The sequence below is a fragment of the Coniophora puteana genome (genome assembly GCF_000271625.1).
Source record: "Coniophora puteana RWD-64-598 SS2 unplaced genomic scaffold CONPUscaffold_1, whole genome shotgun sequence".
Classification (NCBI taxonomy): domain Eukaryota; kingdom Fungi; phylum Basidiomycota; class Agaricomycetes; order Boletales; family Coniophoraceae; genus Coniophora; species Coniophora puteana.
Window position 1 is genome coordinate 1,798,543 of NW_006913053.1, and position 15,053 is coordinate 1,813,595.

Below are 15,053 nucleotides of genomic sequence, written 5' to 3' on the forward strand. Positions count from 1 at the left end.
CTCGGTATCTCCGTCAAGGACAGGTCGTGCGGTCGGTGCATAGTCAAGAAAGGGGGTGGGGATATCACTATAAGGGTTTCATCATCATCGTCTCGTCGATCGTGCGTGTGAAGTAGGATGTAGGGGAGGGACCCGTCGTCTAGAGATACAAGTGGGGTGTGTTTTAACCAGTTTGCGCAGGAGGTAACCAAGAGAGAAATAGGAAAGAAAGATAGAAAGAAAGAAAAAAGTCCGCGTGCGTGCCAGCCCGATCCTTATGACCACGAGCCGGGACCAAACGTCCCGTTCACAGGCGGCATGAGCAGCGGCAGGCCCATCACGTCCGCCGTCGTCTGCCAAAAGTCGTTGCCCCACCAGGACAGATTCACCCCGCCCTTGGGGAACTGCAAACAGAAGAAGATCACGATCATGCTGATCGCGACGCCCGCGTCCAGCCCCGCCGAGAGAATATAGTTGTACCGCATCCACCAGCGGAAGTGGTACCGGCGCATGAACCACTGGAAGAAGAACCCGACGGCGACCCACGACGAGTAGTTGATGCCCGTCGCGGGCGGGAGCGCGCCGATGCCCGCGAAGAAGATCGGGATGTTCACGTAGCGCCAGTACGAGAGCGGGTAGCGCCGCGCGAGGTAGTAGAACGGGATGGGCAGCAGCGCGCCGATCAGGAAGAAGAACAGCAGCGCGTTGAACATGCTCCCTGGGCTGAACAGCCGGCGCGGCCCGATTCCACCCCAGAGCAGCGAGGACGTTGCGAAGACGCCGGTCGAGGGGCAGGAGAAGCCTTGCGGCTGGTCGAGCGCGCACATGTCCACGATGTTGCTGAACATCCAGTTCTGCACCAGGATGACGACGACGCTGCTCAGGCAGGCCGCGACGACCTGTGCAACGTACATGAGGCGCGGTGGGATCTTCATGTAGTGGCCGAGCTTCAAGTCTCCGCTGAAGCCGACGGCCTGGTTGGTGCCAATGTACGCGATCGCCTTGAAGATCATGACGGCGACGGGGCGTCCAGGGAGGACGTAACCACCGATCATCTCGTGCATGACCTGGAGAGCGATCTGCTGGTTGGTGATGGCCTGGATCATGCCGACGGGGACTGAGAGGAGGGCGGCGATGACGAAGGCGAGGATGGCACCCCAGATGGGCAGCTCCGTAGGGAAGATCTCGATGGTGACGAAGAGGAGAATGAACATGACGGCGCCGAGGGCAGCGTATCACCACTGAGGGACCTCAGCGTAGGACTGCATGAGGCGGGAATGCACGTCGCGCTCGTCCTTGAGGCCATAACGGACACGTCTCATGATATCCTTGCGGTACCAAACTATGGAAAGGTCAGAAAACGGAAGTAAGAGAGAGATGCAAGGATCACGTACGGAAAGTGTGCACAACGACAGACGAAAACGCGGCAAAAGCAACGCCATAAGCGACGGCCAGCGTAGCCGAGATAAAGACGGGCGAGTAACCTATGTACTTGGCCTCGTCAAACTGGTTGTTGGTGATGATCCTAGTGACATCATAAGGAAGGCCGGTGTTGTCGAACGCCTGGTACGACGACATCGGGAGGTACTTCATGTACCACGAGTTAGTATCTACACAGAGGTCAGAACACCGATCGGCAGACTAGTGGGTGAGCAACGTACAATACAAGACTGGGGCAATAATCCAAACGCAAATAACGAGACCAGCACCAGTGTTGGCCTCTGACCACCACTATACGGCAATATAAGCAATAGCCTCGCACAAAGAAGCAAAGGCACTTACAGGTGAAACAAGCGGATTGCTGATATACGCGATCTGGGACCAGTCAAAGGTCAGGAGACCCATGCCGAGACCAGAGCTCGTGCCGAAGAGCTGGTTGACGACGATGTTGTTCGGGGCAATCCAGCACGCCCAGTTGAACACGCTGAGGCCGGTCCAGAGGAACCCGGGGAACCAGTACCACAGGAAGCTGCCGAGGACAGCGAACCCAAAGAACTTCTCCCTGGAGATGTGCTTGTTCTCCTTCTTGCCGTAGTTCTGGTGGAGCGTATTGAACAGCGCGCAGTTGACGAGGGCGCCGGGCCAGATCATCGAACTCGGATACACGAGCAGCCGGCGGAGGAGACCACCGAGCGAGAAACCGAGCAGCTGCGTGGAGAGGGTGAGGAAGATTTGGTACGTTAGGCTGGGGGTCTGGTTGTAGAAGATCCTCTGGGTGGCGACGATATCCGTGGCGTAAGCACCGCTAACGACGACGTTGGCCATAACAGTGACAAGGACGTGCTCCTTGATGTTGAACGGGCCGGGGTTGAACGACCACGTGTAGCCGAGGGTCGTGAAGCGGGTCATCGGGAGAACGCGCTCCATGAGCCTACCGATAGGCAGAGCGGTCAACTGAGCGACGATGCCAGTGATGATGACGGACGGGTCTACGGCAACGTAAGCATCGCGACAATTTGGTTGGCCATGAAAACTTACATCGCATAGAGAAGAACTGGTTCAAACCAGAGATGATGACAGTGTAGAACAGACCGATGACCCACATGCGGAATGTGTTGACCGGCATGCAAGGGTCGTCGGTGCTGGACACTGCGGCACGGACCTCGGGATAAGGAGACTCGCTAAAACACGTCGGTCAGTGTGAGGTAAAGAAGGCTAGACGACAAGACACGCACTCATCATATTCGAAGTTTGAAGGCGAATCAGTGATCCCCGAAGCAGTGGAGAACCTCGTCGAGTCGACGCGAGATTCGGTATCATAATCCGAGCTGAACTTCTTCTTGCCCTCGCCGAGCTCATAGACGTCGGTGCTCGAGCCCGAGGTCGAAGGAGAGGAGGGGACGTTGGTGTAGTTCCAGTTGGGGTCGTTAAGATGCTCCATGAAGAAGTCGACATCTTCGGGCACGTCAGGGACCCTGCGTGCCCGCAACTCGGAGAAGTTGGTGTTGGTCGCGCTGGAGTAGGGAGGCGTCTCCATGTCGAAGACGGGTTCTTGTCGTCGAGGGAGTGGAGAGAGTATAGCAGCGACGACGGCGATGCGCGACTGGAGCGCCGGGAGTGGACGAACCACGAGGGAAGGGGGCGGGGAGGAGGAGAGAGGGAGGGAATTTTTGGGATTGGACAGATCGAGGCGGAGTGCTTTAAAGTGTGTCGGCTAGAGTCTCGAGCGTTGGACGATTGTTCGTCCATTCTAGCGTTGGACAGAACGGGAGCCAAGATGGCAGAGTCTGCCCTGAGGGGAGCGAGACAATTGGAAGACAATAGGCGGAATTAGTTCCGGGTCAATATGCAAGACAAAAAGCTGGGAAGTGAACCTGATGGCGGCCTTCTTGTGACGACTGATTTGGTCAGACAAAGCACTCACGAGCGTGTCTATGCGTCACTGCATTCAGTGACTAGGTGTCTCTGTGAAAAGTCAAAGCCTGCACAACTTTGACATATGTTTTACCCTAGCCCACTGTGTCGAGAAGTGGACGAGTGACGAGGCCTCAGACGTTTCCCGAGCGGTGATAGAATGGCAAGGGCGACTGTATGCATCGATCCGCCGAGGATTCAGGACAATTGAGAAGCGAAACCGAATGTTTATTGTGAGGGAGAGGGCGACACATGTGCATGAGTGACAGTCCAACTGGGACACAAAGACAATAAGCCGCCTCGGACCCTTTCGCCGAACCCACCGAAAGTCAAATCTTATCGCTCCATTTCAAACCCCGCGACCCTCTAGGGCTCGTGACTACCATTGTCATCGCATTACATAATTGCCGCCGGCAGAACTCCGGCAAGGGCTAGATGACTCTGTTCCCGAATCCATGTTCAGTCAATGCGCAATTAATTGCGTTACCTCTGTCCAGATGATAGCATTCTCTGCTTGGCCAAATACGAGTGGTGTATGACGATCAGGTCGTGATTGTCAGGCAGTGAGTAGTCACTGACAAAGTCACTGGTCCATCACGTCAAAGTACAAGCAACCCCAACGTTTCAACGTTCAGCTTACGTTCACTGCCTATCCAAAGGTTCCATCGGCCATTGCAGTTAGACTGATGATGACTTCGTTCTTCGCCCATGATCTAATATTTCCATAGAAATGCTTCTCGAACACCGCTTCAAGCACATCAGGTACAAGCACCCGGGCCGCTTGGGATTGCGTTCACACCGATAGCTCTGACCTACCCCTTCAGATAACCAGGAATACACAGTCACGAGCTTGATTGCGCCTCCACCGATACGTATGACGAACTCCAGTCACGAGTGTCGCAACACCACCGCTCGTATTAATAAGGCCTACAATGAGCAGACCTGACCAAGCCATCCAGAAGACCAGCTTCTCAGGTTCATATCATCAGGCCCAGCCATGTCCACCACCGAGACCATCAACCAGGCCAGCGAAGCCGTCTCGAGCCTCACGCTCAAGACGGGCGAACAAAAGGACCAAGAAGAATACCGTTACGCCCACCTGCTGCCGCACTTCGACCCGTCGGAGAAGTTCCCCGCGCTCACCCCGTTCGAGCACGTCGATCCGGGCTCGCGCGCGCTCAAGCACGCCGATCCGCTCGCGTTCTTGAAGAATGCGGCCCGGGTGGTCCAGCTCACGCCCAGACTCGGCACGGAGGTGCGCGGTGTGAGCTTGCTCTCGCTCGATGGCGACGGCCGTGACCAGTTGGCGCTCGAGGTGAGATTGGTTCCAGGCTTGGCTGTTATTGTCTCGACGGCTACTTGGACTTAATGAACTTACGCCGCGTAGGTTGCGAGGCGAGGGTTGATGGTGTTCAGGGACCAGCACGAATTTATAGACGCGGGCCCTGAGTCATACCTTGAGTGGGGACGTCACTTTGGAAGGTGTGTACGCACAGGCACGAAGCCTATTGTTCGACTCATCCAGTGTGCCTGTGCCCATGGTGACACCTGCTTCGTAGGCTTCATGTCCACCCCACGTCCGGCCACCCCAAGAATCATCCCGAGTTCCATCTGGTGTACAAGTGCGTTACCTCGTGGCTCAACTAATCCGAGATCACCTACTGAGACGCGAACTCGGAACGGAACACAGAGACGCGAACTCGACCTTCAACTTCGAAGTCGACGAGAGCATAACCACGACCGTCTGGCACTCGGACGTGTCCTACGAGCTGCAGCCGCCCGGGCTCACCACGTTCTTCCTGCTCTCCGTGCCGAGCACGGGCGGCGACACACTCTTCACGTCGCAGGCGTCGACGCTCCGCCGGCTCTCGGCGCCGTTCGTCGCGTTCCTGCGCACGCTCAGCGCGGTGCACTCGGGCGTTGAGCAGGCCGCCTTCTCGCGCTCGGGCAGGCGCGGCGGCGTCGTGCGCCGCGAGCCCGTCGAGCATGTCCACCCGCTCGTGAGGCGGCACCCTGTCACTGGGGAGGAGGCGCTGTATGTGAATCGGCAGTTCACGAGGCGGATCGTGGGTTTGAAGAAGGAGGAGTCGGGTAGGCCTCTGTCGGCGTCGTTGAGATTACCTTGGACTGATGAAGATTTATTCCGCGTTAGAAACACTGCTCAACTTTTTGTATGACCACGTCAGCAAGGCTGGGGACCTCCAGGCGCGCGTGAAGTGGGAGCCTGGCACCGTCGTCCTGTGGGACAACCGTGTCACCGCTCATGTGAGTGCACGTTTTCTCTGAGAGATGGTTTTGACGTGCTGACCTGTCGTGCTATCAGTCCGCCATTGTAGACTACGGCGAGCTCAAGGAGCGCCGTCACGGTCTTCGCATCACGCCCCAGGCTGAGCGGCCGATCCCCGCGCTCGAGGGCTTGGAACTCCCTACCCTGTAACTGTAAAGGGTCGAATATGTATTATAGAAGTCCTGTTACTTGTAAATGTGTGTCAAAGATGCTTGACGTCGCATTTGAGCTGAGCCAGTCTGTCGAATTGCCAAGTTCGTTGCTTCAAGTGGAAGTTGCCGCGGCGCGGAAATAGACGCGTTGAGCGCTCTAAATTTAGCGCTCATAACTTTCCCAAGTCTGCGCGTCGCTGAACACGTCTGCAACCTAATGTCACTTTCCTCTGCTTTATAGATAACAACCACTTACTGTCCTTTGTCTTGACGCCACCATGTCGTCCGAGTCGCGACTGTTGTACGTCGTGTACGCGGGTGTCGCGGTCACCGTGCTCAAGGAGATGAACACCTTTGTTATGGAGCCTTACATGGTCGGACCAAATGGCTTGAGCCCGGACAACATACTGATGAATACTCCTAGGACGAACCATTCCACATTCCTCAAGCGATAGCATACTGCAAGGGCGAATGGTCGACCTGGGATCCCAAGATAACCACCCCTCCCGGCTTGTGCGTCTCCAACTTCGCGCTCTAGATGCACACAACTCATCCCAAGCTCCATCCCCAGATACATATGGAGCGTCCTCCTGCACCGCATCTTCATGTTCCGCTGCACGATCCCCATGCTCCGCCTCACGACCACGCTGACGCTCCTCGGCCTCCCCGTCGTCGTCTCGCGCCTGCTCGCGTTCCACCAGCGCGTGCGCCCGCCCCCGCTGCTCGAGCCGCGCCCCGAGGCCCTCGCGGTCGCTTGTTTCCCCATCGCGTGGTTCTTTGGCTTCCTGTATTACACCGAGGTGCCCAGTCTCGTCGCGGTGCTCTGCACCGTCGTCGCGGCGTCGCAGAACAGGCACGGGCTCGCTGCGCTGGTACGCTTCCTTCCTACTTTTGCTCTCAATGGTGCTGTGAATCGGGCTGGTGATGATGAAGCGTTTACGCTGCCATTTGTAGCTAGGAGCCCTGAGCTGTCTCTTCCGCCAGACGAACATCGTCTGGGTGCTCTACGCGTATGCCGCGAGCCAGCTGATGCGTCTCCGCTTCAAGCGCGCCAAGGACACGACGACGAAGCTCCACGACCCACCAGCCCTCGAGGCAGGCCCGCGTGAGTACCGGCCCCCATTGCATAACCCCACCCGTTCCGAACCTCCTGCTGCTGCTGCGCTCACAGTTCACATTAATGAAACGCTGATACCTTGACGTCCTCTGCTTATTCCTGCTTTAGTCGATCTTCTCCGCTCGGTAGCGAGCGCGCCGTACGTGCTGTCCGAGCTCGCGCGGCCGCTGGTGCCGTACACGTTTGTCCTTGCCCTCTTTGGGGCCTTCGTGTGGTGGAACGGGGGCATCGTGCTGGGTGCGTGTTTGCGGGGATCTGATACACACCGCAGCGCGCTAACAGAGGCTAAATGTTCTTATGCAGGAGACAAGTCGAATCATGTGCCGGTGTTTCATGTCCCCCAGCTGTTCTACTTTGTGGCTTTCTCCACGGTGATGGGCTGGCCTGCTCTGGTGTTCGGCCAAGAGGGCGGTGGCGGGATTGCGCTGGCTCGTGAGGTGGCCAGACGCATGTTTGGGAGCAGAGGGTTCGTTGATCCACTCGGCTGCCCCAGATTCGATAGATGGCTGAACGTGTGTTACAGGAGGACACTTGTCACCGGGCTTGTCTCGGTGCTGATGGCGGTCGCAGTCCACAAGTTCACGTTTGTCTCTTCTTATGCTTGCTACCAGTCCTATGACACTTGTCTGATGAACATGTGTGTTTTAGGATTCACCACCCGTTCTTGCTATCGGACAATCGGCACTACACCTTCTACGTGTGGCGCAGGATATTCATGCTCCATCCCGTCGTGCCGTATCTGTTCATTCCTGGGTACCAGGTGTGTGCATGGGCTTGGTGGTTACGAACTGGTGAGAGCCCCCTTCTTCGGCGCCGCGCCGCGGGCGATTACTCAACCGTTTGCCCCTGATATGAACAGCGCAAGATCAGACGCTGCTGCAGACGTTGCTTTTACCTATTCTGATCGTGCCGACGCTTCTCCCGACGCCGTTGCTAGAGCCGCGGTATTTCTTGATACCGTATTTCCTGATGCGCGCGCAGGTGGTTGACATGAGCACGGTTGGGGTGGCCGTGGAAGCGGTGTGGTATGCGGCGGTCAATGGAGCGACGATGTTTGTGTTTTTGTACTGTGCACGGGAGGGCGTAGGGCGGTTCATGTGGTGAACGCGTGGTTGTAGTAGAGCGTAGGACCAAGATTTAGACTTTGTGGTGATAGTTTAAGAGGGGGAGTTTATTAATTTATGGAAGGTACTGTGACGGAGTGAAGGGGGCGCGTGTTGGGAGGGGAGGGGCGTGTGACCAAAGGGGTCGTTGTTGAAACGGGTCCCTATACATAACAAAACTGTAGCGACCGGCTACTAACCTGCCACTTACTTACATCCTACAGCTCTACCCCGACCATGCCCCCAGAAACGAGGCAGTCGTCAATGTCGGCCAAGTCGGTGACGAGGTCCACCTCTATCCGCCAGTCTATTGGCAAGGCCTTCGCCGATGTCATGAACAAGGACCGGGAACCCCATCAGACATCACCCACCGACAAGCCTCTCAAGAAACCCAGAGAATCATCTTCTGGCACCCGCCGTCTCAGCGCACTACATGCTATGCAGTCTGCCATACCACACAGCGCCACTGCTTCTTCCCGACTGGACGCTCCGGGCCCGGCTCATCCTGCAAAAGACGCTCGGGATCAGAGGGCGAAGGAGGACGGGATGATGACGGACACGGCCACCACGGCTAAGACACTTACCCGCACCTCTAGGAGGCGGTCTGCCATCCCCTCCGCGGAGAAGACCGGCCCCGGCCATGCAACCACGGACGAGGGCAAGAAGACTCCGGAGGCTCCGGCCCACCCTCCAGCACGTCGGGCATCACTCCGGCCTCGCACGTCGCAGGGCACGAGCGCGTTGCCGTTGCCCAAGTATCGCCCCAGATCTGTGCTCGCCGATGATGTCAAGGACACCGCAGCTGCGAAGAGGTCGGCGATACCCGTCAAGCCGCCTGTGCGTCGCCAGACGAGCAGCTCCGATGACGACAAGGACGAGGACAGCAGCTCCCCGGGTGCGTCCAAGGGGAAGCTGCTCGACAGCCAGGCCACCGACGACGACCATGACCACTCCCGCGACCGCAAGGGGCGCATCAGCCCTCTGTCGCACAGCACCCTTGCCGTCAAAGTCAGTCTGCCCGGGTCGGCGCCCCCGACAACGACGACGATCGACATCACGCCCACCCGCAAAGGTGGCAAGGTGTCGCCTTCGCAACCGCCAAAGTCAAAATCCAAGCTGCCGGCTACGAAGCCGCCAACACGCTCGTCTACCACGCCGTCCTCTGCGACCCCTCCCTCCACCATCGGGCGGCATGCCGCAGCAGTCCCTCGGCGGTCATCTATATCATCGGGCAGGCCCACTCCTTCACCTCATGGGTCTACCTCCAAGGCCACATCGTCCTCTTTGCTAAAGGCCAGCACTGATTCTCACAAGTCTACCCCATTGCGGAAGAGCCCGCTGCGTCAGAGCAGCCAGCCGCCCGAATCCCCGCTCGCACGCCGCTCGCGGAACGGTTCTGACTCTACTCTTGGTCCGCGGACGCCTGGTCAGTCATCTCGCGACGCCGACAGCGAAGACAGCACCGAAGCCGACGATGTCGAGCTGTTGCTGGCTCCTGTCGCCTCGCCCGACGCCCCGACGCCTTCTATTCCTCGTACCCAAACACATCGCAGAACGCGGACAGACCAGCCTGAATTCCAGACACCCACCAAAGCCACCGATGGCATGCCCCGCTCGACCAGCTACTCACATTCACCTCTAATTCTTCCCAAGGGCTCTGACCCTTCGCCGCGGCACCTACGTCCCCTTCAGGGCGTAGAGCGGGGGTCGATTCTCTCATGGGACCAGATGGCCAAGGACGCTTCTAAGCTGCTCTCGCCAGACGAGGTCGGGCACATGCTCCACGATGTCCCTGCCCCATTCACTCCCGGTCCCGCCTCGCCCATGATGACCGCCGTCCTCGGTCTCGAAAGCCCGAACCTCTGTCCTCTACCCTCTCCCGGAGACTTTGCATCGATCTCGCAGGTCCTCCTCCCAGAAGTAACACCGTCGCCAGCCGTGCACCACCAGACGTTCGACCACACGCCGAACGGCTCGCCCGGCATCGACTTGGGCACCGTCACCCGCCTGCGGCTGCAGATCGCGTTCGCCGAGAACCTAGCGAGCGAGCGGCTCGAGCGGCTGCAGGACGTCGAGGAGCAGCTGCAGCGCGCTCAGCACGCGCGCGCGGCGGAGGCGGAGGACCTCGCCGCGCAGCTGGCCGCGCTCCAGCAGCAGCTGCACGGCAGCGTCGAGGCGCGAGAGCGCCGCGAGGAGGACCACGCGGCGTACACGCTCTCGCTCGAGGACCAGCTGCGCCACGCGGAGGCGGCGCGCGACGGCGCGGTGCAGGCGGCGGTTGCGCGCGCGCAGGAGGAGGCGCGCCGGCGGATGAGGGAGACGATCGGCGGTGCGCGGGTGCGGTGGGATGCGGTGCAGGTTGCGCAGACGGCGGGGCTGCGCTGGGAGGTCGTGCGCGATAAGGCCGAGGCGGATCTCGGCGATGTTAAGGCGGATCGGGCGACGCTGCAGGTTCTCCTCGGTATGCTGGAGCAGAGCCGGAGACGGGTGCGCGGTATGAAGGCCTGAGTGATGTGGGTGTTCTCTTCGTTCTTAGCCGGCGTCGCTGACTGGACTTGTTGTGCCTGCAGTTTAGCATCCCTAGTTTATTGCATTCGTTCACCTCTACTTATGATTCGTCATGTATGTAATGGACCTCGTGTACTTCTAGTATTACCCTTTTACCCTCTCCCTCTCGCCTCGAGTGATTCGGTCATGTGCATGATCCATACCTTCCTTTTGATCTTTTCCATTTCCATTCATGTGTATTATATAAGTATATAGGTAGTACATTAGACGTGCTGCGATCATGATCCTCTTAATCCACGAAATATGGTTTTATACATAGCAGTCCATGGCGTCCATACAAGCGTCGAGTAAGCAAGCATAGTTGTCCGATGGGGTCGCCTGTCCAAGGCGGCCTAGGATGGCGTTGTGTAGAGTGTGGCGGCTGCGGAAAAGATGAGCATGTTTATTTCGGAAGAGGAACGTCGGCGGTACGCACTCCATGGCGCCGTAGCATACTTTGACATCGCATCCTAGCGATGCGATGCTCATCGGCCACGACTGGACGGTGCGGGTATTGAAGATAAACGAGACGGTCGCCTTCCCTCTGACGGAGGGGAACATGAGCGTGGCGGTGGCGGTGAAGACGGGGGAGGTTTCCGAGGGCGCGCCGGAGGGGGGCGCGTCGATCGTGACCGGGTACTTGATCGCGACTTGCCGGAGCTGCGAGCGGATCTGCGCACAGGACGTCCAGTAGTCGCCGAGCAGCTCGACGATCTGTGCGTGTGCGTGTGAGCATGGGCTGCGTCCGGTGTGCTGAGGAGGCGCTTACCTGCCGGACGCCGACGTCCTTGTCCAGCGTGTGCACGAGGCGCCGGGCGGTGTCCAATGAGAGCGGGCTGAGCGCGGGAAACGGGTCCTTGTACTTTGTCTTTGCCTCGTCCAGGCGGATGATCTCAACGTCGTTAACCAAGGGGCGGAATTTAACACAAGGAACGGAAACGCGATAAGTTGAGGCATAAATGAATTCAAACATGTCCGGTGCGATCTTTGACGCCTTCCAAGTATGCAAGGTCTGGAGGGCAGTAAGTTCGTCTGCGGCGTTGGCTCGTCAGCGGAATGTCTCCCTATTTTGTATGCGGCCTCTTACCTTGTAGCCGGAGAACTTCGGCGCGCGTGTTGTTTTTCTGCTTGTTTAACTGGTACTCCGCGTCCTGAATGGCGGTGGTTTGCTCCTGCTTCTGCGCGTTGATGTCATCCATTCGGCTCTGGAGGTGAGCGAGCTTGGATTTGCTCTCTTCCACATCTCCTCGGAACAGCTCGAGCGAAGCACTGAAATACACTACGCATCAGTATCACCTATAGTATATCTACGCCACGCAACTCACGTCTGCTCGTTGATCGTCGTCTTGAGCTCGTTCAGGTAGTCTTGATCGCAGTTCTCGAGTTCAGCAATGTCTGCCTGATCTTGCTCGAGCTCGCGCATGATCTGCTCGTACTCTTCTCTAAGACCGGGAACGATTTGCTGAGCATCCCGCGTGAACTCTTCGAGCGTCCGAGCATCCTACGTTCCATCAGCAAATATTTCTCATACAGATCACGCAACTCACAGCTTCAAGATGTGTGAACCCCTCGTCAGCCTTCTGGAAGAGCTGCTCGACCCACTTGAGCTTCCAATCGTACCACCCCGACTTGGCCTGTCCATGATTATGGACCTTGATCAGCTTCAGCTGATGCAGCAGCTCCGCCTGCCCGTCCTCGTCCGCGTTCAAAAACTCCATAAACAGCTCCGGCGTCATCTTCGCAGCCTCCGCCTCCGCCTCCGTGTAGATCGTCTTGATGCGCTCGATCGTCGTCTGCAGGTCCCGGCTCACGTGCGTGTACAGCTCCAACTGCGGCACGTCGATCGCCATCGCCACGACGTACTCCGCCAGCGGGATCTCCATCTCCGTCGACGAGCGCCGCGGCGGCCGGTGCGCGGACGGGTGGATCGTCGACCGCCGTGGCGCGGTGATCTCGTCCATGAAGCGGATGCCTGTGAGCTCCATGAACTCGGCGATGGAGATCTGCGGGCCGTCGTCTTCTTCGGCGTCTTCGACGCCTTCCCGCCATTCTTCTGCGGAACCGGACGCGGGAGCTTCGGGCTGCTCTGGCTCCTCATCATTCGCGGCGATCGGCTTCGCGATCGGAGTCCTTGACGGGCGTCGTTTGGTCGCTGGTGAACGTTGTGCAGAGAGCTCTGGTGTAGCGGGTAGCGATGAACGTAACGACTGTGAAGACTCTTCGGCCGGGGGTTCCTCAGCTGGCATAGGCTCATCCTCTTCGGCAGGGAGCTCTTCGGCAGGAGGTTGCTCTGCCTCGGGCGTTTGTCTTTGGACAACTTCCTTCTCAGCAGTAGCATCGAACCTCATCCAAGCGCTCGTGTCACCGTCTCCAGTGAAACCAACGCTTTGCCTCCCCGCCGCGATGGAGGGCTTCTTGGCTGGACTCGGCTTGCTAGCAGCAGCAGGCGTCAAAGATGCGCCACCCAGACTCTTGCGTTGAGCAAAGTACCCCGATGGACGTCGAAACCCTGTCGATCGCCGCGCATTCTGAGTATCCGCTGTGCCCGGAATAGTGCTTCCTTCTCGCTCAGCCTGTTTGTTTGGTGTCGGCTGCGCGGACACCGGCGCTGGACGTTTGACAGGGGACGTAGAAGGAGTCCGTTGGCTTTGACTCGGGGTACTGGCGGTGAGTTTCGAAGGGCCGGTGGACTTTTTTGCTGGACTAAGTCTGGCATCAAGAGCATCGCTGGCCGTTCGCTTCTTTGGGGTAGGACGATTCACAGGGGGAGCAAAGGCAGCGGAGAAGGTGGGTTTAACGGGGGAGGCAGGGCGGGATGTCGGTTTGGTGGGCGAAGTGGGACGGGACGTCGGTTTGGCGGGCGAAGGGGGTGCAGGTGATCGAGTGGAGAAGTTGAAGGGCTTGGGAGCGGTTGTATTTGGTGGCCTAGTTTGAGAACCGCTAGATGCCGATGGTGCACTGAAGACATTGGGTCGCGGTTCCTGGGGAGCAGTAGGCTTATCTTGTGGCGAGAGTGCAGATTGAGATGCCTCGGGCGAGGCTGCAGAGGTGGATTCATCAATACCCACCTCTCCTTCCTCCCCCTCGATGTCCTCCGATGCAGCTAGTGCATCATACGTGCCACTGATGTCCATCGTCGAGTTGCCTCCCTCCGACTGACCGGGGCCAATACTCACTCTGCGCATGAGCTGTGTGACGTTGATGGTATAATTACCCTCGCTTGCGGCTTCAGGCTCCTCGTTGCCCTGGAAGCTGTCTTCGGTGCTGGTGAAGCTGTCATCCTGCTGACCATCATTCGCACCCATGCCCATCGAATCTCGAGCAGCTTGGAGACGAGACACCGCAGAAGTCAGGTCCATCTCCTGCTCACCATCATCGTCTGATTGAGGTGGCTCGTAAGGTGTGTCCCCTGAGTGAGTCACAGAGCGCAAGGCAAGCCATGCTTCACTGGGAGGCGGGGGAGGTTTGTCCAAAGGAACTGTGAACTCCATTGGTTGCGAGCCGGAATCCGTATCTCCTCCCTCTGACACAAACGACTGAGACTGACCGGAGTCACCTTCAAGGTAGGATGGTTCCTCTTCCGGAGGCTGCTCCTCCTGTTCCGGCTGCAGGTCATCCTGCTCTTCCAGAGGCTCGGGCGACCCGGGTTCGTCATGCGTACCCAAGTTAGCCAGCGGCTGACGACCAAGGGAAAGAGATCGCTTGCGAAGGATACTCTGTTGAATGGCTTCAGTTATCTCCATGTCTTCATCGGCGCCCAGGAAGTCCTCGTCTTCATCCTCGAAGTCATCTGAGATAGGATCCTCACCCCTATCGAAGAATGCTGCGGGACCCAAACCGCTCGAGTCGAGATCCATGTCCATGGAGGCCTCGCCTTCGCCATCGCTGAAAGCGAGAGATCGCCTGGTTGAGCTACGCCTACGGAAGGCACCCGCGCCAGGATACGCGTTCTCATCGTTTTGAGGCCTCTTGGATGGGCTTTCGGCCTCTTGAGCGGGTGAAGACTGGGGAGTGCCGGTGCTGTTGGTATTGTGCTCTGGGACCTCGAAGAGGCGAACGTGGGCGTGATTTGCAAAGCTGACGCGCCTGCCAAAGGACTTGCGGGTGGTATTATCGTGCAGGTCGGCGCGGTATTCGCGTGTCAGTTCCATGGACTGTGTACCATCGTCCGTGTCGTCTGGAAAGTTGATCGAGGCTTTGAGGATACTCTTGCGAGGAACCTGGTGGGGAGAGATGGAGGTGAGAACGACGCGAACAGGAAGTTGCCCTTACGAGCGACCGGCGCGCTTTCGAACCCGGGCTGAGGTGATCACCCGGCGCTATCGAATGAACGCGTCGTCTCCTGCCAGGATGTGGCTGCTGCGAGGGCCCTGCAACTGCAACAGACTTTCTCCTGGTGGCGGCGGGGGAGGACGTGGCAACCATTGTGAAGGTTGCACTAGCACGTCGTAGTACTTCAAGTTACAATCCGGCACGAGCTTTCATCAAACACGCGAGCCCACGTGAGATACACC

The 15,053-nt window shown here is 58.3% G+C and overlaps 6 protein-coding genes across 6 annotated transcripts; 3 read left to right on the forward strand and 3 right to left on the reverse strand.

Moving 5' to 3' along the window:
* Positions 1 to 254: 254 nt before the first annotated feature.
* Positions 255 to 2,956, reverse strand: CONPUDRAFT_68986 (OPT oligopeptide transporter; the record flags this gene model as incomplete). Its single annotated transcript, XM_007764498.1, has 7 exons — positions 255 to 1,163; positions 1,230 to 1,321; positions 1,374 to 1,589; positions 1,641 to 1,710; positions 1,762 to 2,408; positions 2,458 to 2,600; positions 2,655 to 2,956. 7 exons carry the CDS (start codon positions 2,954 to 2,956, stop codon positions 255 to 257), a joined length of 2,379 nt encoding a protein of 792 aa, XP_007762688.1.
* A 1,374-nt stretch (positions 2,957 to 4,330) lies between these two features.
* CONPUDRAFT_114844 (TauD-domain-containing protein) lies at positions 4,331 to 5,854 on the forward strand (the record flags this gene model as incomplete). The annotated part of the gene is made up of 6 exons (XM_007765086.1): positions 4,331 to 4,648; positions 4,721 to 4,815; positions 4,893 to 4,955; positions 5,024 to 5,424; positions 5,486 to 5,598; positions 5,657 to 5,854. The coding sequence occupies 6 exons, from the start codon at positions 4,331 to 4,333 to the stop codon at positions 5,768 to 5,770; spliced, it is 1,104 nt and encodes a 367-aa protein (XP_007763276.1). The 3' UTR covers positions 5,771 to 5,854.
* A 196-nt stretch (positions 5,855 to 6,050) lies between these two features.
* On the forward strand, positions 6,051 to 7,993 carry CONPUDRAFT_45145 (glycosyltransferase family 59 protein; the record flags this gene model as incomplete). The annotated part of the gene is made up of 9 exons (XM_007764308.1): positions 6,051 to 6,146; positions 6,197 to 6,285; positions 6,344 to 6,644; positions 6,727 to 6,877; positions 6,998 to 7,126; positions 7,193 to 7,340; positions 7,413 to 7,472; positions 7,538 to 7,680; positions 7,749 to 7,993. 9 exons carry the CDS (start codon positions 6,051 to 6,053, stop codon positions 7,991 to 7,993), a joined length of 1,362 nt encoding a protein of 453 aa, XP_007762498.1.
* Positions 7,994 to 8,243: 250 nt separating this feature from the next.
* On the forward strand, positions 8,244 to 10,796 carry CONPUDRAFT_133903 (uncharacterized protein). The gene is made up of 2 exons (XM_007765087.1): positions 8,244 to 10,505; positions 10,563 to 10,796. Exon 1 carries the CDS (start codon positions 8,257 to 8,259, stop codon positions 10,498 to 10,500), a length of 2,244 nt encoding a protein of 747 aa, XP_007763277.1. The 5' UTR covers positions 8,244 to 8,256; the 3' UTR covers positions 10,501 to 10,505; positions 10,563 to 10,796.
* Positions 10,797 to 10,809: 13 nt separating this feature from the next.
* CONPUDRAFT_45562 (uncharacterized protein) lies at positions 10,810 to 12,524 on the reverse strand (the record flags this gene model as incomplete). The annotated part of the gene is made up of 6 exons (XM_007764340.1): positions 10,810 to 10,921; positions 10,976 to 11,253; positions 11,309 to 11,571; positions 11,627 to 11,808; positions 11,865 to 12,040; positions 12,087 to 12,524. 6 exons carry the CDS (start codon positions 12,522 to 12,524, stop codon positions 10,810 to 10,812), a joined length of 1,449 nt encoding a protein of 482 aa, XP_007762530.1.
* An 814-nt stretch (positions 12,525 to 13,338) lies between these two features.
* On the reverse strand, positions 13,339 to 14,982 carry CONPUDRAFT_95011 (uncharacterized protein; the record flags this gene model as incomplete). Its single annotated transcript, XM_007765088.1, has 2 exons — positions 14,812 to 14,982; positions 13,339 to 14,759 (listed from the first exon to the last, which is right to left on the reverse strand). Coding segments are annotated over exons 1-2 (1,572 nt in total), but the record flags the coding sequence as incomplete, so codon positions are not given.
* Positions 14,983 to 15,053: the final 71 nt, after the last annotated feature.